The sequence below is a fragment of the Myotis nattereri genome, assembly GCF_964212035.1.
Source record: "Myotis nattereri genome assembly, chromosome: 18".
In the NCBI taxonomy this organism is placed as follows: Eukaryota; Metazoa; Chordata; class Mammalia; order Chiroptera; family Vespertilionidae; genus Myotis; species Myotis nattereri.
This window is the reverse complement of record NC_138093.1, coordinates 11719204-11740147: the sequence shown is the minus strand read 5'-3', so window position 1 is coordinate 11740147 and position 20944 is coordinate 11719204. Positions and strand designations below refer to the sequence as shown.

Genomic DNA, 20944 nt, shown 5'->3' with positions numbered 1-20944 from the left:
TAATTAAAAAAAAAGTCAATGCCTGCCCATTTGCTCACTCTGACCTGTGTTCTGTCTCTCTGTCTCTGTCTTCCTCAGTCACTCACTCTAAAGAATAAGCCTCTGAGTTATGAGTTGCTAGCTGGAGAGATCCACATGGCCTAGCACTGAACGAGACCAACAGACAGAGAGGACAGACATCAGGCCTTCAATCCAAACTGAATCCCGAAGATGCCCCGTGTGAGCTCAGGGCCTGGGTGACACAGATCCCGCCTCAGCTGAGACCTCAGTGAGAGACACTGGCAGTAGTACCAGCTGAGCCAGGCTGGATTCGTCCTCACAGAAACGGTGAGCTAATAGTGTGTATTGATTAAGTCTCTAGTAGAACTTAGGGTCTCTACAGAAGCTTCTCCCCTGGGCCTCCGGCAGTTTCTTCCCAAGCATGTCCTATCAGTACTCTGCTGTATGCCTGAAGGAGACTCTTTCACATGCCCGGATTCTCTCTGTCCATTGCTCTCCTCCCCGTGAGGCAGGAGAGTAAACAATTAGGAGACAGTTTTGGCAAGTGGAGTGGGGAAACGGAGACAGACAGCCCATTCCCACTGGCCTCACCCAGCAGCACCCTGACTCACCTGCCTCTTCTCCCTTGCACGTGCACTCACTCCATTAAGCACTGAGCCCTCAGGACAAGGAGGTTCTGATCAGCATCAAATAATCATAGGAACAAAGCCTCCAGTTTGTTGAGACAGCATTTTGTTCAAACTAGAGAGAATATCTAGGTCTCAGTTGTGTTTCAACTCCAGGACCAGAAAAGCACCAAAACCAGAAAAAGCGACACCATAGCTGACATCAGGACCAGTGATTCCTCCCCTCCTCTCCCCCTCCCCCACACAAGCACCAACCAATCAATCGAGACCAAGGCCCTGACCCTATGTGCTAATTTTGATGAATCAGCATATTAAAGGACACACCTGGAAAGTTGATGACTATTCTATGGAGATCCCCCCCTGAGACCTCCCCTAAAATTCCTGCCTTTAGAAAACAGACAAAAACACTTAAGGCAAAGGACCCAGTGCACCTGCAAGCACAAACACACACACTCTCTTTAGAGCAGTGGTTCTCAACCTTGGCTGCACATTAGAACCACCTGGGAATCTTTTTAAAATCCTGATTTCTGGGCCTCATCCTCCAGAAATTCTGTTTCTTTGTTATGGGGTGAGGCCACAACATTAGTAACAAAGAAACAGAATTTCCGGAGGATGAGGCCCAGAAATCAGGATTTTCACAAGATTCCCAGGTGATTCTAATGTGCAGCCCAGGTTGAGAGCCACTGCTGTAAGGGCCCTTCTTTTGTCTCTGCACTTGTTTTCTGAGTCCACACAGCCCAGCTGGCTCACTTCTGCCTCCATGACTCTCCCTTAAAGGCCAAGGCATCTCTCTGGGCAGCCCCCTTGAATCTTCTCCTCCAGTGTACTTTGGTTTTGCATGCTAAACAAACTTTTGCAGCTGGCTAGCCCCAGGAGGGAAAGGGCGCTGGAAAGGGGAAGGGAGCCTCCAGGCGAAAGCAGGGTCCCGGCCTCATTGTTCCTGGAAGGGGTGCCTCCCTCGGACCTGGCCGGAGGAGGACTGTGGGGTGGGAGGTCATGGGGACACGTCGGTCACGCTTCCCCAGCACCACGCACGGGGGGCATTTGTGGTGACCGTGGGAGTGCCCGTCTGGACAGGAGGAGGCGCGGCGCCGGAGGCAGAGGGGTCCACACACTTGGGTCAGGAAGTGGGGGAGCCTGGGAGATGGTGAGGCGCTGGGTGGGGCCGGCGGGGCGCAGTGTGGCACCAGGGACCGGGGAGGTCAGGGGAGAGCTCGTGGGGCTCCACACCCCTGAGTGCACGGCCCAGCCTCGCCCGGGAGAACCAGCTTCGTGATCGGTGTCGCCCCCGCCAGGTAAGTGTGAGCGCGCGCCCTCCTGGCACCTTGCAGCCCTCGCGCCCCTCCTCCGTGCACTCGGGGTCACCACCCCCGGCCCCCGCACACGCACACGGGAGACCCCCCTCCGCCGCGGGTCCTTCTGACCGACCGCCTGGCGGCAGCGGCACCGGACCCAGCGACCCGCAGCCACGGCGCCGCCACCTGCTTCTCGCTCTGCGGCCTCTGCGGCGGGGTCCCCGCCGCCCGCCCGCCTCGCTCGCTCGCCCCTGGCCCAGAGGACACCACGCGCATCCCGACCGGTCTTCGGAGGGAAAAGGGAAACCGTGCCCCGCACCGGGGAGCGTCTGCGGGTTTAAGGGCAACAGTCCTCGTGGGACTGGGCCCTGGGACGGTGGTCGGAGCTGGTGCGGATTCCTGCTCCTCCCGCTGCTCGCGGCCGCGCTCGGCGTTTTCCGGTTGCGCCGACTTCACGCGCTGCCTTTGTTGGTTCACGTCGCCTCCCTACCCAGCTCGAGAGACAGACGGACAGTCAGCCCTGGCGGCGGCACCTCTCCCGAAGCCGAGAAACATTTTTGTGCGACCGAGCTGGGGAGGCCCCGCCGCCCGGCGCGTTTCCGGGGCGCGCACCCACCCTCCCTCCTCTCCGCGATGCGGGCTGCGCCGGCTCGGCGGGTGCCGCGGCCTCGGGTGCAGCCCCCCGGGATGCGACCTCCGCACCGCCGTGTGCACCTGCGCGGGAGGCCGAGGAGCCCTCCGAAGCCCCTTGTGCGGGAGGGCGACTGCCGTAGAGAAAAGCAAGACCCGTGAGTCCCCAGAAGCGCGCGCCTGTGTCCTGCTGCGGGAGTTGAAGACTCGGTGCGGGGAGCGCACACACCGCACGTGCGGAGATGAAGCAGATTCCTGCGGGAGGACATGTCAGACGGCGCAAAAGAAGTTCCCTGACCGGGAATCGAACCTGGGGCGTGGCAGTGAAAGCGCGGAATCCTAGCCACTAGGCTACCGGGGACGCGGCAGGCTTGTCCTTGCCTCTGTGGTACAGAAGCGATACCATTTGGCGGGTTGAGTGGCCGCCCACAGGTATTTAAAAACCTTGAATATGCGAGAGGGGTTGACATAGTGAATGTAAGGACACCGAGTCCCAGGAACCAAGGTTGAAGCAGCTAAACAGGTCTACCGAGGAGGTGTCACTTATCTGATGCAAACTTTTTTTTTTTAATCTGGTCTTTAAATTCCTTTAGAATCTGACAGAAGCAACATTTCCCAGCAATGCTAGCACATAAGCATCCTCGCTGGGCAATTGGGGCAGAAAGGACTCTGGCATTTGGGGGTCGCACTGAAGGGGAAGCATTTTCTTGGGTGTCCTCGTGCGGAGAGTCTGAGCGGAGAGGGAGGTCAGGCTCCTGCCGCGCAGGGTTTCCTTCCCTTCCCCTGAATGTGGCCCCAGGTAAGGAAGGGGCGCAGCCTGCCTGCCGGGTTTGAGAGTTAAGCTCTCAGCACCCGAGCTTAGAGGCTCTCGCCGTGACTAGGAATGGCACCGAGGCTGTTGCGTACTAACCACTCTATAGTGGAATCACGGCAGCTGAGCCCGCGGTGGTGGGTCTGTCTCGTTCTGAGTTTTGACATAAAGGCATCCCGCCCGGTGCGCTTTGTTCTTGAACTGCAGGCACTCTTCTTTCCTGCTCGCTGTTTTCCCTTTCCTTCCTCTCAATTCTGATGATAAAATAGAACCCCCTAGCGATTCCCATGTCCCTACACACAGCCCTAGCCTCTGCCCCGACCTCTAGTAAGGCTGCCTGTCCTTGACCCCTGTCCTCCCCGCACTTTACCGCCTCTTCGCATTGGCCCCCTTTGAGACCCCCCACATCCTCTCTCTGGCCCTCGCTGAACCAACAGCAGCCAGTGGCGCAGATGGTGGGGTGCCGCCCAAGCCAAGCAAGGGGAAGAATGATCACCGGAGACCAGGGCCGTTCAGCTTCCCCTGGGGCCACTTGGCTCAGGCCCAGGCGTTCGCAGGCCCTGCATCTCCAGGGCAATGGCATCTGAGGCAGGCATGGGGCAAGGCCTTGGAGACCATCTGGATGCCCCATTGTATTCGGAATTGCCCAATGCACCGGTTTGGTTTCAAAAGTCAAAGGTAGGTTAGTGGTTCCAGTCCACCCAGGGGATCCCTGTTGAAATTTCAGAAAGCAAAATCATTTCTCCACTGCCCTTTCTCTATCAGCCCTTAAGAGGCGGGGCCCTCCTGCTGTAGTCTTTATTCTTGTACACATAGTTTGGCCACTTGTTCAAGCAATTCCGTAGGGTAGCATCCCCAAAGAGTTGTAGCATTTACATACTTTTCTATAGGATTCTATTTTCTCTCCTTTCATTGACTTATTACATAACACTCTTTATTTTGTGGTCCAGCATTTAAAAATCAGCTAATGTAATCCATTACATCAGGAGACTTTAAAACATACATCATACGATCATACCAATAGATGCAGAAAATCATTTGACAAAATCCAAAACCCAATCATGATAAAACGCCCAGCAAACTGGGAAGAAAGGGGAACTTCCTCAACTTAATAAAGACTATCAACAGAAATCTTCCAGCTAATATCATACTAAATAATTAGAAACACAAAGTATTTTCACTAAGATCAGGTTCAAGGCAAAGATATGCACTCTTGCCATTTCTTTTCAATATTGTACTAAAGTCTTTGCTGATGTAAGGAGGCAAAAAAAAAGTTACACAGATTGGAAAGAAAGAAAGAAAACTGCCTTTGTTTACAGAAGACATGATGATTCTACATATAAAAATCTGAAAATATCAACAAAAACAGCCTGGAGCTAATAAGTGATCACAGCAAGGCTGCCAAATACAAAGGTAATATACAAAAGTCAATTGTTTTTTCATATAACAGCAATGAACAAGTGGAATTTGAAATTAAGAATGCATTTATACCAGTGATTCCCAAAGTGGGCGCTACCGCCCCCAGGTGGGCGCTGCAGCGATCCAGGGGGGGCGGTGATGGTCACAGGTGCATTTGTTTTAACTTTTTTTGTATTACCTTTCTATTCTGAGTTCAATAAATAGTTTCATAATTTCAAACTTCAATGTTTCTAATTTACACCTTTCTTTACTATATTTTACGAAGAAGGTAGAAACATTAATACATATATCTTTCTGTTTAATTGCTATTAAAATTTTAAAAAAATTAATTTCCAGGGGGCGCTGAGTAATATTTTTTCTGGAAAGGGGGCGGTAGGCCAAATAAGTTTGGGAACCACTGAATTATACTAACACCCCACAAAATGAAATATTTAGGTATAAATCTAACACAGTGTACAAGATCTACATGAGAAAAACTATAAAATTCTAATGAACAAACTTAGAGAAAAAATTAATGGGGAGATATTCCATGTTCATGGATAGGAGGACAATCTTGTCAAGATGTCAGTTCTTCCCACTTGAGCTATTCATCCAAACAGTCTCTATCAAAATTCCACCAAGTTATATGTGGATATTGACAAACAGGTTCTAAAGTTTATATGAAGAGGCAAAAAATAAAAATTAAAAAAATGACCAGTACATTAAAGAACAACGTCGGACAATGACACTATCCAACTTCAAGACCCACTATATAGCTACAGTAATTGAGACATAGACCAATAGAGCACAATGAGGGGCCCGTAAGTAGATTCACATAAATATAGTCACTTGATGTTTGACAGAGGAGTAAAGATAATAAAATGGAGCAAAGATATTCTTTTCAACTAATGGTCTTGGACATTCTTATGCCAACAAAATGAATCGACACGGACACTATGCCTTTACAAAAATCAAATTAAGATGGAACACATACCTAAATGTCAACTAAAAAAGTATAAAACTCTTAGAAAATAACATAGGAGCATATCTAGATGACCTTGTATATGGTGATGACTTTTTTGATACAATGACAAGGGCATGTCTCATTATTCTCCTCAGCTTGACTAAACTTTACACAGGGTTTTTCCTTATAGTTAGGTCCCTGACTTTTCTTTAATTACAGTATTTACTTTAGAATACTTTTAAATTGTTCCTTCACCCCTAGAGATGCAATAGTTTTATAACCTAGGACCTGGGGACATCTCTTTGAAATGTAGTCATCAAGGAAGAGAAGCCCCTGTCTCCCAGTGTCTGTGAGAGAGTAAGAACCTAACTTCATTGGGCACATTGCCTCAACTCCTAAAATATCTCCCATCAGGAAGGAAAGATAATGTTTACTTTCCTTTGAGTAAAGCCAATTAACAAGCACAAATGACCTATGAGTCCCCCAGGCTCCCTCTTAAAAACTGTCCTTACCCCTTGTTTCATAGAATCAGGTATCCAGAAGTGGTCTGTGTTTTCTCCCCTATTGCTGGAGATATTATCAGAATAAAATCCATTTCTGTTTGCTCACTGTGAGCAAATTTTTCTTTAAGAGCTCCTATATATACTAGCTTTCTGATACTAGGTGAATTGATAAACTTTTGTTTTCATCTCATTTGTACAATGAAAAGAATCTGACAGAACTTGAAATAAATGAAACAATGCATGTCAGACCATGTGACATTAACACATTATACACTGAATAAATATTTCCTTAGCACTCTTTCTTTATCAAGAGAATACATTCTAAGAGCCCACTCACTGATTTTTCTGGCACTGATCTATGGTGTCAACACAGATGAGCCTATCAAGTGTATGGAGGAATGTGGGTGCCCCTTATTGTATCTCTGCTTCCCTAATCATTAATCCAAAATATCTTGTTGCCTCTCTCTACCATGATGATAATATGAATGTTGAAATTAATTCCCTAGAGTCTACAAAGCAAAAGAAGTGCCCGAGTGAGAAACTACACCAGCCTTCAAAAGTTTTACTTATAATGGTGGTTGATTAAATAATATTTATTTAAATAATTAAAATAATAGAAAAATTAAAATAATAAAATAATAGAATAAGGCAGAATTAAGTGAGAGCTATGATAGAAGTATAACTACAGAATGATAAAATGAAAATTATCAGCTTACTACTTTTGAAAGGCAGTAAAATGTTGGGAAATATTTCTAATCCATTATTTAACTTAAAAATAATGAGTTTAATTAAAACAATTCTCAGGCTCTGGTGTCTGAGCTTCTCATAGTAGGAAAGTCTATCCTAGAATCAAGGACAACTGGTCCCTGAATATTTCTTCTCAAATGTTGCCTGACTCTCTTCTGTCCTCTAGTGGGCATTTGTAGAATTATTTCAATTGTCCCAAACCCTTCATTTCAGGTTTAAGAATATTAAAAACATTCTGTAGGCAAAAGAATTATAGAGAAAATAATTTAATGTTCTCTGAAAATATCATAAAAGTGAATCTTACCTCAAATTGGCTTCTAAATTTATCCTAGGTTCTGTGTTGGTTTGACCAGCTAGCTGCCTTGTTAAATTCTAGAGACAAAATGATGAGTAAGAAGGGATTAAAAAAAGCAGCAAACATTATTAAGGACTTGCTGTGCATCAGAGACTGTGTTAAATGTTCCACATGCATTATTTCATTAAAGCCTCACAAGAAACTGCGAGGGGTGTGTTTCTATCTATCTAGATAGATAATATCCTCCTGAGTGGTAGGATGGTTAAGTGCATGTTCAAGATCACACAGCTAGCCCATGAAATATTTGAAATCTCGCTCAACTATCTAATTCAAAAGCCCTTACACTTAGCAACTATGCATTCTTATCTATCTATGAAACACACCATGAATAAAATTTCTCAGGTTGCAATGAATTGTAACAAGAGCCCAAATATTATCATTCCTTTGCCTTATATTGCCACCACATTTGTTCTACACTATCAAGATTCTTCTAAAAGTATCTAAAGAGGTAATGCCACTTCTTCACATTTATAATTCAACATACCTCACTCTGGCTCTGGCTTCAAACTGAAAATATTTTTAAGGTTACCAATGACCTTGTCATTGAAACATCAATGCTCTATGTGGATTTTTGCTGATCCTTACTGAAACTCCCAAGAGCATTAAACCCCAAAGGTCACTAACTCCTTTTTCAGAATGGTTCTTCTTCTAACATCCATTCCGTTATTTCATATTGCTTTTCCTTCGTCGTCATCGTCTTCCTCCTCCCCTTTTCCTCAGCTTCATCTCAGTAAAGCTTTTTGGTTTATTTTGTTGTTGCTGTTTTTCCTATTTTTTAATATGTTATTATTTATTTATTTATTTATTTATTTATTTATTTATATTTTTTGGTTTATTTTTTAGACTCAAATCCTCTACTTAAATTCAGGATGAAGGAACTTTTTAGCCTCATTCTGGTTTTCTGTTCATTCTCATAGATTAAAAGGTAAAAATGTAGCCCTGGCTATTGTAGCTCAGAGGTGGAGCATCGGCCCTGGAATGGAAGTAGCACCTTTTAGACGTTCCTTGGAGCTGCCCTACCCATGTGTCCACGTCCATTCTTACTGGAATACAGGACACTTAGTCTCCTCCCTGAAAATTAAAAAGAAAAGAAGGACCAAGGATGCCTTTGCATGCAGTTTGCCATCTGTTGGCACATCTTTATTAAACTGGGTCAAGCGCTTTGGTGATTTCCCATCGGGCCCTCCGGGCGCAGTGTTCTGGGGTGAAGGAGTGTGTCGCGGTGACTTCTGTCCTTTGTCCTCCTCTGTGTAGGCTGAGAGGGTCATGGAGGCAGTTGAACTATACCGAGAAGAAACTGCAAAAATGAAAGCACACAAAGCCATCTGTAAAGCTGCAGGGAAAGAGGTAAGATAGCCCATGACGGTACGCTCTGGGAGACATTTATAGATAGAGAATGCCTGAGAGGAAAACCATTGGTCAGAAGTTACTAACTCAGGTCAGGACATGAGAGAAACGTAGTAGAATTCGTTCTCATTCAAACATTAGAAAGAGCGAATTGAGGAAGTGGGGGGTGGGGGAAGCTTGGTCTTAATAAACGGGAAGGAGAGCAAAGTGAGATTATTGTATTGAGTAGACACTCACACTCCTACTTTGGTTCGGAGGCAGGGTAACCATGTCCGATTTCTGGTGAAACCTGTTGCCTAAACTCACTCGTAAGCACTATTGAAACTGGAAGGCCTGATGGGTCTTTACATTCACTCTTTCAATTTTTAGGGTCACTGTTTTCTCTTCTAGAAATGTAAATACTGTTATCTCCCTGCCTGTGACAAGCACTATCAAAGTCTCATTTTTTAATGACTGGATTTAATAATTTTCTTCTTAGGTTCCTCTCCTCACCAACCCCATCCTTGTGGCTTACGGAATGTCTCTGTGAGTACAGCGTCTAAGTCTCTCCCTGGTCAATCAGAGGTTACTCTCTGGGGCGAGGAAGGAGGTAATACTTTGTCATTAAAAATCCCTCTTGAAGGTTGGTGTCCTCTAGATATGACCCATAAACAAAAATTCTTTGGGATCCTCACTTTTGAGCCCCATTTCTTCATTTGTAAAGTGGAGAAAATAGTATCTATCTTAGAGGTAGTATTAAGTAGGATTAGATATGATAATGTATCTACACTAATAAAAGACAAACATGCAAATTGACCATACCTCTGCTATGCCTTAAGCCACACCCATCAGCCAATCAGAGCAACTATATGCAAATTAACCCAACCAAGATGGCGGCCAGCAGCCACGGAGCTGGAGCAAGCAGGAGGCTTGGTTGCCCCAATGATGGAGGAAGCCAAGCTTCCCGCCTGCCGTAGCGGCTCTGAGCTCCACTCAAAGCAACAAAGTTTCAATTATAGAAGGTAAATAAACCCCAGGTACCTGCTTTTAGCCAGCCGTGGCCACAGAGCTGGAGCGAGCAGGAGTGGGTTGCCCCTGGCAATGGAGGAAGCCAAGCTTCCCTCCCACTCGCCCTGGCTGGCTCTGACCTCCTCTCAAGGCTACAAAGTTTCAATTATAGAAGGTAAATAAATCCCAGAATAAAAAAAGAAAAAAAGAAAAAAAGGGGAGGCTGGGAGCTTCCATCCCTGGGGGGGCTTGGCCAGACTGAAAACGGCCCTCAGCCCCTCACCCAGACTGGCCAGGCACCCTAGTGGGGACCCCCACCCTAAAGGGGGTGTGGCCAGCCTGAAAACAGCCATCAGCCCCTCACCTAGGCTGGCCAGGCATCCCAGTGGGGACCCCAGGCTGGCCAGGCATCCCAGTGGGGACCCCTACCCTGAAGGGGGTGTGACCAGCCTGCAAACACCCATTAGCTCCTCACCCAGGCTGGCCAGGCACCCCAGCGGGACCCCCACCCTGATCCAGGACATCCTTCAGGGCAAACCAGCCGGCCCCCACCCATGCACAAGGCCTCTATCCTATATAATAAAAGGGTAATATGCAAACTGACCCTAACAGCAGAACGACTGGGAATGACTGGTCACTATGACACACACTGACCACCAGGGGGCAGATGCTCAATGCAGGAGCTGCCCCCGGTGGTCAGTGCACTCCCACAGGGGGAAAGCCAGGCTGACAACTGCCAGTACAGCAGTGGTGGTGGGAGCCTCTCCCGCCTCCTCAGCAGCACTAAGAATGTCCGACTGCAGCTTAGGCCTGCTCCCCGCTGGCAAGTGGACATCCCCCGAGGGCTGCCGGGCTGCCAAAGGGATGTCTGACTGCCAGCTTGGGCCCGATCCCACAGGCAGCAGGCCTAAGCCAGTAGGTGGACATCCTCCGAGGGATCCCAGACTGCAAGATGTCATAGGCCTGGCTGAGGGGACCCGCCCCCCCCCTCACCCCCCCAGTGCACAAATTTTTGCGCACCGGGCCTCTAGTATAAAATAATACCTATTGTAGTTATTAGAAACTAGTATTTTCATTCCAGCAGGCTAAATGGCTCATTGGTTTCTGACTGTAAAGAGAACAAACTTTAGGTCTAAGGCCTCAGATTTGAATGGTTGAAAATCAGATTCCCATTTAGTACTTACTGGACCTACTGTGGACAGACTTTATGGGCCAGGACAACTCCAACATCAGAGGAAGGAACTGCAGATGTCCTCTGGACCAAGGGATTTTCCTTTCCCTGGGGAAAACCTTCAAGTCTCTTATCATAATTGACACTTGTTAAAACTGGTATAATATTCGTTAAGGACTATGATTTTCATGGTCAAATGATTTATATTCACAAACTCTAACATTTCAGAATTTGAACCTCTTTTCTAGCACCATTAGCTCAATTTTAGGTACTTTTCTGTTTAATGCAAGTTTTACATGCTCAGGCTTAGGGATGAAGGATGTATACTGACCTCTTGGAATTTCTTCTGTTCCTCCTAGTGCATGTTGCTCTGCCTCTCTAGAGTAGCCATCAATCACCATAACCAGGCCCCCAAACCACATCAATATACAATTTTATGGTTTTTGGTGCAGAGGGGTCCAGAGGAATGTGAACTATCACTGTCTTTGGAAGTAGGTTAAAGATCTAATAAAACCCCTTTCCACCATTTTTCTGTGCCTGGCAGGTGATCTTTAATCTATAAGCAAGGAAATAGAGAAATTTTATTAGCACAAGTGCTAAATGCTCTAATGGCTGTGATCAGCAGCAGGGGTTCTTTCTCCTGCTCCCTAAACAGACCCCAAATTTCTATTCCTTTCCCATACCTTCATTCGTCACCTCTTTATAGGTGATGCATAAAAGTATGTCTCCAGATATGACTCCAACTGAAATCCAGTTCTGTATATCCATGATTCATTATCTGAGCCCACAACCTTGGAGTTGAACTCATGTCCTCTTCCTTTTATCAATGGGTTCCACCTCAGATTTTACAGCTCTCTTTGCCAAATGTCCTTCATCATGTCCCTCTTCCACATGACTACTGTTGTCATACTGTAGTTCTTGTCCTTATACTTGGCTTATTGATGTATCTTTCCAATAGCTCTTTGCATATCCAGCCACTCTTCTTAAACATATTTTGTGCAACTGGATTAATTTTTATAAAGACATGCTAATTATGTCCCCACGGCATCAGAATAATGATTCACTGTTGCTTATTTAATAAAGTTTAAGCCAAGGATTCAAATTCTTCTACAATTTGATTCCAACCAACTTTCCCATTATACTTCCTAATACTCCCCAAACTCTTAACAAACTCCCTGATAACTCTCCCAAACACCTGGAGCTTTCCTATTGCTATGGGCTTATTTTTTCTTTCTAGTTTAAATCTTTCATCAAAAGCTTTTGCATTTTATAAGACTCAAATATCAGATATATAACACAAGAATATATATATATCATATATATATATGTATATATATGATATATATATATATATATCTACTATAGCACAAAGTAGTATATTATATTATTCATGTCATTGGAATACAAAAAATATAGAAATCAGGTATGAAGGCTTTCTGCTACTAGTGTATATGTCTTTTGAGATAGAGTCCAATTTTCATTTTCATATATGAAAAATATTTCATATAGTACCTTGCATATAATAAGTACTCAATATCCATATGATATCTACATGTGAGACATTAATATGAGGTATATATGCGTAATTCAGTGAATATCCATTCAACCTTTATAATAAAGAAGGTATCTCCTGTCTCTCAACAACATTATAAGTTTTTCTTGATGACAAACACTTGCTTTTTTTAAAAAAAAAAATTGGTAGTCCATCACAGCTAATAACATTGGCATTAATTCATCTTGCGATGACTGTACTGGTGCTGTGTGTTAGGCACTTTGCTTGGAATTAATGAAGCTATGGAGTGTGGGTGTGAGGGGGTTAGAAAATACCCTTTTGACTTCTGCGTTCTCCTGGCCCAAATGCAATTTTTGCACTATGCACGACAATTCAAACTGAACTTTAAAGGATATTCGCTTCCACAGGTAAGAACAGGATGTCATGCTCAGTCATGATCTCAATATAGTGAAAGATGTGTGTCGATCCCTTGGTGCTGTCCTCAGCCATAACCATGGCAAATAGCTCCACTTTCAGTTCTACCTGCAAGCCAGATGCCACCTGTGAGACACAATGGAGCTTTAGAATCAGACAGATTTGAGTTCAAATCCTGGATTTCACACCAAATTGGGCAAGTTACTGAAACTAATCTGGGTTCCTCACCTATAAATTAAGCACAAATGAATGCTTACTGTTACAGCATTTAGAAGAAGTACTTCATGGATTAGTGAGGCAGGATTCCATTGAGTAAATGGGACCCAAGATAAGTTGTTGAAGAAAACTAGGTGCTATTAAGAAAAGGCGTAAGGATAAATGCCAGGGCCCCAGAGGCGATACCAAAGGCAAACTTTTATAGTGCCCCTAACTGTGCTAGTTCTTGAATGTCAGTAGTGGGTTTCTATTCCTTGGCATCCTTGCAGATTAGATTTAAGACAAATATAAATATAATCTGAGAGACTGAGTGAAACCTACCACTGTCCTGCCTCTTGATTTCTACCTTATGTAGGACCTGTGATGTGACAAAGCCAGTAGAGGGAGACAGAATTCCTTTAAATGCTGAACTGCCTAGGTCTGAAAGCTACAGGGAAGAGGTCTGTCCCCACCAAGAAGAAACCTGATACACAACGAAGAAACAGGGAGGTATGGGCTTCAAGAAACAGGGAGGAATGGGCTCCTCCCCTTGTTCCTTGAAAAGAACACCAGCCAGGAAACAGAGTTGTTTGTGTTTCTAAGCTGCCTCTCCGGGGGGTGGGTTCAAAAGCAGACATGACAACAGTTATCTGGAAAAAATACGTCCACAAGGAAAGCAATTTGATACAAATAATTTTCCCTCCATCTTGTTTTAAAAAATAATAGAATGTGTAAGGCGCATCCTGGCGGGGATCCAAGAGCTCTGTTTCTGAGAATCAGCCCTGGGCCCTCCAAGCCCAACAATCAACAGGGCTGGGGAGGAGGACATCCTGCACGCGGGGCTGGAGTGCAGCACCGTACAGGTCTGCCCAGGCTTTGAGCACATTCGTTTAGTGTTGGCAACCGACCAAGCTGAGCAGTGGCCAGATTTACAAATGGAGAAGTCTACAGATTATTTGCCAGAGCCAAAACCTACTGTCAAAAAGAAAAGAAGAAAAAAAACCCCTAACAGTATAGAGTGAGCTTTAAAGAATACACTCTGGATTTTAGTATCTATAAAGGTCTATCCCACAGGCATGCTAGCATTTGGCATAATCCCTCTTGAAGTGAAAAATCTGCTAACTTCCCAGAGCGGTGGAAGGAGAGCTTGCTTTGGTTTTGGTTTTTGCCTTATGTTGTGAAGATTCTGAAATCTTGACACAGTACAATGATAAGTTGTTTGGGAGAGAGACTCATGAATTAGGGGATCTAACCCCAAAATGCATTTCTGCTTGGAATTGGGACTGCATAGTACTGCTTCACAGATCGGAAGATATTAGAGCTGGAAGAGCATGAAGACATGGACTGGTCTGCGCTTCTACAGTCGAGGAAAACAAGGCGCTCAGGATTAATTAGCCAACATGGCTGAGCTGCTTGGTCCCACAGCTGCAACAAGAAGCCAGGTGACTGGGCACTGAACCAAGCAAGGCAACCCCTCACTGAACCAAGCTGACTCTTCTCTGTCAACATATAACATCTCGGACTCAGGGACCCCTGCGTGCTGGTCATGGGACTGGATGCCCTTTCTCAGTGTTTCCATGAGCCTGGGCATGGCCCCACCTGTGACAAAGGGTTCATGCATCCACCAGACTTCCTCACTTCATTCTGTCCTCAAGGACACATCCTCTGGGTGCCCACTATGTGCTCGGCTGTGAGCTCCTTCCCTGTCTTACTCATTTTATCACCCCCTGTAGCCTGGCACACAGTGGCTTGTGGGAGGAACTGTTTGTTGGGTGAAATGAAAGGATTGTTAAAGCAGCAGGATGGTGCACTGACCAACAAATAAGTGTTAAGATTTACAAATGTGATGTTACTATATTTGAGACAAACTTTAGTTTATGTCACACTAAAGTTCTGAAATTATAGTGAAATTAAGTGGTGATATGCAAGTTTTATACTTAACATCCTATTTTTGGGGTTATATCAAATAAAGTCAGAATAGGTTGACATTTTAACATTTGTATTTTCAGAGATCTTTGGAGAAATGAGGCAGCTGATGAATTTAATATATACTGTTTCTTAGTATATTAAATAATATACTTAACATTCTTAATAATATTCTCTGGCGAACACCAAGAGAACAAATCAGATTTACACAGAATTATAAGACTGGAATATTTCTTTTTCCAAAGGATTTTTCACTGCAGAAGGATTTTTCACAGGATATAGTTAGGTAATCAACTTCCCAAATGCATGTTAAATCATGTTTAATTATTACAGATATATTTTTCATACAACCATACATAACTGTAGTACTGGGCGAACTTCAGAAATGTTTCCATAGCTCAAAGTTTAACTTTGTTTACACACAGGATCTGTCTCGTGGTTATTACATGAAGTAAGTGACATCAAGCCACATACTGCACCAATGCCAGGAATCTTTTGCTTATAATACTAAAAAATTAGACTTCAACGTGGTTTAAATGGAATGGGGAGAAGGACTTCACGGGAAACATATCTGCATTCATATAGAAACACACTGACATACACAACAGGCAACACATAGGACTTACAGGCCCAGGTTTGTAGGTCACTTTCAGTCCTGTGCTGGGTGGCGGCTGCTTTACCCTGAACCTACGGGCCGAGAGATGGGAATAAATTTATGCCATAATGAAAACCACGAACAATGAATGAACCTGGGTATTCAAAATCAGGAAGGTGTTAATATTCACGCTGTAGGAGCATGGGGTCCACACCATTGGAAAATCAACCCAATATTCAATTGGGAGAAGACTCTGGGGCCCGTTTCACAAGCGCCTTTCCTACAGCTGTCATCAGCGTCAAGCAGGCTCCTAGCCCAGCTCCAGCCCTGCCGAGCAGCCAGGCCGGGCAGAGCCGTGAGTGTTTGGCTATGTGTGCATTGCAGTGTGGCCGCCAGCGTGAACACAATGCTGACCGACAGATTGTTAAGCTGAAGAATAAAGGTCTGGGGAGTGCAGTGGGGCGTCGGAGCCAGTCTCACTCTGTTGTGCATGGAGTTTGATCTTTGGGGAGAGGAGATACAGGCAAGTCGGTGAAGTTGAAAAGCCCTGTGCTCACACATGGGGCCTTTCCCTTCTTGTGGTTTGTGTGTTCTGCCTGAAGGTTGAAGGCCTGGAGTAAATTAAAATGCTGAGGAAAGCCCACCTCCACATCAACCCTAACCCTGCTCCGGTGACCCTCAACTCTGCTGCCTGCCCTGTAGTGGCTAAATTTACTCCCCTGAGGAATGAACTCTCTAAAGCTAAAGTTCTGTACTGAACAGACAGGATTAGTGGTTATTACATGAAGTAGTGACATCAAGTTTATTAGTTTGAGGTTGACTATCCCTCCCCACCTACTTGTTGGCCACAACCTAAACAACCAATAATATCTGGTGGCCTGGGTCCTCCTCAGTCTGTTTCTGAGGAAGCAAACGTAATTCCTGAAGTGGGGGTTGTCCTCAACTGAAATGGGACTGCGATCTTTGAAACCCATGCTCCTGTTGCTCTGCTGCATATATTGCCGAACCGGAGTCCAGAATCACAACCATTTTTGAAGGACTTGTCACTCACACTGAGAAAAACTTGGCAATTGAAACAAACATTTATTCCATATTTACTGGGGAAATTCTCCACATTATGCTTAAGATAAAGTAAAAATGGGATAGAGGTAATTTTGTAGTTGGGAGTTGTCTTGGTATAGAACTCTCCCATGCAGCAGTGACAACAGCTGTGTGGATCCAGTGAGTTGCCTGCAAGAACTAGTTGGTACTCAGGAGATCTGAGACTCCACCTTACTCTCCAGCCTACAAGGACCTTAAAACAAGTCACAAAAGAGACTGCTCGGCGATTGGTGCACAATGCAGCATGCAGATGATGCTTTATTGAGTTGTAAACTTGAAACCTGTATGGTTTGGTGAACCAATGTCATCCCAATAAATTTAATTATTTAAAAAAACACATGAGTTACTCAGTTTGTTCTACTGGCATAGTCTCTACAAGCTCTGAAATTCTATTGGTCTTGAATTGGAAAGGAGGGACTGACTCTTCCTTGTCACTGAATACCAGATGCAGTGTATTTTCAACTGGGAGTACAAACTGTGAGTTAAAATATTTGTTATCAATTCCAAGTCAGAACTTCAGAGCCAAAATGACCCTAATGCAGTGATGGCGAACCTTTTGAGCTCGGCGTGTCAGCATTTTGAAAAACCCTACGTTAACTCTGGTGCTGTGTCACATATAGAAAGTTTTTGATATTTGCAACCATAGTAAAATAAAGAGTTATATTTTTGATGTTTATTTTATATATTTAAATGCCATTTAACAAAGAAAAATCAACCAAAAAAATGAGTTCGTGTGTCACCTCTGACACGCGTGTCATAGGTTCGTCATCACTGCCCTAATGGTTCAGGTTATATTTTTCTCTTTTTGCTTCAACTATGCAGAAGTAATGTAATTAAAATCGTTTTTAGATCATAAAGTTAAAACATATCAGCTATCACAGTTGGTGGTAGATTTGAGAAATAATTTGAGAAGTAGACCTTCAAATTATGTGTTAATTATTGTTAACACTTGTACAGCCCCTCACCTCCCTTATTTTCTAGAGCTGATCAGACCTAGAGTTGCTTCTACCAAAGTATGAATAATGATTAATGGGAGGGCAAAGAAGTACCAACTAATACTTGAGGCTTGATGAATACTGATTTTTCTGAAGAATAAATGAATCAATGAATGGGAGAATTAGCGAATGAATGATGTGAAAATCCAAGAGAGTATAATTACAGTTCAATTCAAGAAACATTCACTGATGTAGATAGTCAAAAACAAGCCACAGAGTAGGAGAAGGTGACTGAGCAGACGCGGGTGCCTAGGCCTTACCTGCAGAAGTCCACACCAGTGTTCTTGAGCTTGACAGTGGTTTCATAGGTGTGCCCTTCTCGAAGCACTCCAAACTTCACTGATGGAGGGAGAAGATGGAATCCGTAAGGGGATGAATGTGGGTTCTTAATGGCAGCCGAAGCAATGGAGGATGTTCTCACTCTCCCTCCAGAAGGATCTTGTGCCTTTGCATTAAGGAAAAAGTAACAACATGAAATAAAATGGTTCTATTAGTATTTTGAGTTCCCAGGATGAGATAAAGGCTCTGTCTCCAGAGAAAATGCTGCTTGTCTTGAGAGGAAAGGAATATTTACTGTCTCATGTAATTCTTGAGCAACCCCATGTGAGGGAGGATTTTAGGCTTTGGTTTGAGGCTAGAGAAGCTCATGTTTGAAAAATTTGCTCAAGTGGTAAGTGGCAAAGTCTCACACTCAAGTCTGCCTGAGTCCAAAGTGTGTGCTCTTCCCTCTGTGTCCATGAGGACCGAACGCTCCTCTGTGCCCGTGAGGACTGGATGCCAGCTCCCACTGGAATCAACTCCAGGACTCACTCATACTCAAATTCTTGACTTCATCCCCAGAGTTTCTCATCCGTAAATGTGGGGTGGGGTCATGACCTTGCATTTATAACAAGGTCTCAGGTGTTGCCAGTGCTGCTGGGTCAGGCGATCACACTTTGGGAACCACTGCCCTATGCACTTGGTATTCCTCAGATCTGCAGCACTGACCTCACGTGGGAGCTTATCAGAGCTGCAGAATCCCAGGCTGCTACACCAGTGAGTCCAAATCTGTATTTTGACAAGATCTTTAGGTAATTCGTGTGCACATTTAAGTTTGAGAAGCACTCCCATCACATCAATTATATACATTGTGACAGATTCTGTGATGGCAACTGGCACAGGGTGCCATGAAAGTATAGAAGGATAACATCAAAACCTGTCTGATGGGCTCAAAGAAGGCTTCCAGCAGAGCTGATGTGGACTCTTAATCTCTGAGGCTCTGAAGGAAGGAAGGAGTTGGATGCTTTTAAAGAACTAAGAACTAAAGAACTAACAACCCACAATGGCGAAGTACAGCGAGTTTGGGGCAATGTGATCCCAGAAGCAAACGGGGCCACACTTGTAGTCAGGCTAAGATAGTGGATTTTATCCTAAGAAGTGTGGCCAATGACCCCCTTAGCCAGCAGTGTGCTGGTAACACTGGCTTCCTGAAAAGAACCTTGATTAACAGCAGTTGTCAATTTCTATGATTATGAACTCCCAGCTGGGCTGATTTCAAGCTACCAATTCCTCCAGTGAGCCTATAGGAGCAAAGCACTGACTTAGTTCCTCTGTGTGTGACCTACAGGCCTTCACGGTGAGATGGTACGTCTAGTAAATAGCACGCAGTGGCTGGCCATCAATCACTCCAATGGGTCAGGTTTACATAAAATGCTGCTTGGCTCTGGGAAATGTGTCCCCATGTCTTTTACCTTTGTGAGAGGTAGAGACTTGGGCTTGGAACTCATCAAATAGTGAGGAATCTTCACTTTCTCCTTCCTGGCTTGTCCTTTGACATCCTGCAGCAACGACTGGGTTGGGATTTTCACAGGCAGACACAGATCTGATTCTGTTAGAGAGAAAGTTGAAATTACTACATGGACATTTTATTCAAAGACATTCGAGGTCATCCCAGGGAATATTGAACATTGACTTGGAAAACTTTTCTTCTTTTTTAAGAGCTCATTTAAAGGAACAAGGCTTTTTAAAAAATTAATTCTAGTGTTATATCTGTACATTTTATGAAGAGATTTTACTCAATGTTGGTCCTCACACCAACTTGACGAGATGCTATTAGTATAACCTTTTCTAATTAAATCAGAAAAATCAGATCCTATGAAGCTGAGTGACTTGCCTTGATAAACTGAATTCATACTGAGATGTTCAGGGTTCTTTCCACTGAATCAATGAGGTACAAATACAAGAAAACATTGATTCTGAAAGATTTCTTAAAACTAATGAGGACAAAATCTTGAGAATTTTTTTTTGGCTCAACTCTTATATTTATAGTTCTAAAAAGTGGTAGTAATTACAGATAAATTGAGCCAGGGAAGTTAATCCTCAAGTCAACACATTTGGTGAGGAGTAAGCAAGAGTAGATGATCCACATTGCTGCATTTTTCCAAATACCCAGGCAATTGAAATAAGAATTGTATTTTAGATCAGAATATTAAACATCCTTTCTCATATTCAAAAGTCATCAGGACAGGAAAGGGAAGGGACCAATATTTGAATGTCCACTATCTGCAGGCAAGCACCATGGGTATATTTTGCAAACAGCATCTCTGAGTTTAGGGTTATGGTAATTATAATCTTTGTGCTCTCAGCACTCTCCACATCGCCCCCCTCCACACCTACTCCTGCCACATATATTTCTGGTGCCATGACATCCCTGGACCCAGCCATTAGGATGGTACATGAGCCAGGGGAAGGCAACACAGTACCTTTACTGGAATATTCCCACTGAAGCTGACAGGGATAATCCCATGTCGCTGACTGGGTTATGGACCTGGAAGAATCAGAACCTTTGACCTCTGTAGTAATGGACATAGCCTGTCCTTTGTAGAAGAGGATAAAAACAAACAGGACAAATAGGGATAGGGCAAGATGAAGACAGGGAGGATGCCCAGAGAGACAGGCAGTCAGACACAAACACTCCTATGTGGATCAGTGGTTAGTGTCCTCGCACCAAAGGGTCACATGTGTGATTCCCCATTCAGGGCACATTCCTGGATTGCAGGCTCTATCCCTGGGGCATGTGTGGGAGGCAATCAACCAATGTGTGTCTCTCACATTGATGCTTCTCTCTTTCTCTCTCTCTCTCTTTCTCTCCCTCTCTCTCTGTCTCTCTTCCTCCCTCCTTTCCTTCCACTCTCTCTAAAAATCAATGGAAAAAATACCGTCAGGTGAAGATTAATAAACAACAACAACAACATTGCTGTTTATATGAATATTAATTTACTTCTTTTAAAGAGGCCACATTACCATGTCTTATCTCAAGTATCAGAGCCCAGGGCAGCAGTAGGTATCCTTGATTCAAAGTAGTTTGTTTCCTCCTTCGAAAACTCCCATTC

General features: G+C 44.3%; 1 protein-coding gene across 1 annotated transcript in view; it reads right to left on the bottom strand.

Annotated features, from left to right (window-relative positions):
- Positions 1–8448: 8448 nt before the first annotated feature.
- SPAG17 (sperm associated antigen 17) overlaps positions 8449–20944 on the bottom strand; it is a gene marked incomplete at its 5' end in the record, with an annotated part of 132618 nt that continues 120122 nt past the window's right edge. Inside the window, 7 exons of the mRNA XM_081113258.1 lie at positions 8449–8626; positions 10857–10992; positions 12743–12887; positions 15509–15569; positions 17834–18018; positions 19304–19440; positions 20315–20428. Coding sequence (XP_080969384.1) covers positions 8611–8626; positions 10857–10992; positions 12743–12887; positions 15509–15569; positions 17834–18018; positions 19304–19440; positions 20315–20428 — 794 coding nt within the window. The 3' untranslated portion in view covers positions 8449–8610. The remainder of the gene's footprint in view (positions 8627–10856; positions 10993–12742; positions 12888–15508; positions 15570–17833; positions 18019–19303; positions 19441–20314; positions 20429–20944) is intronic.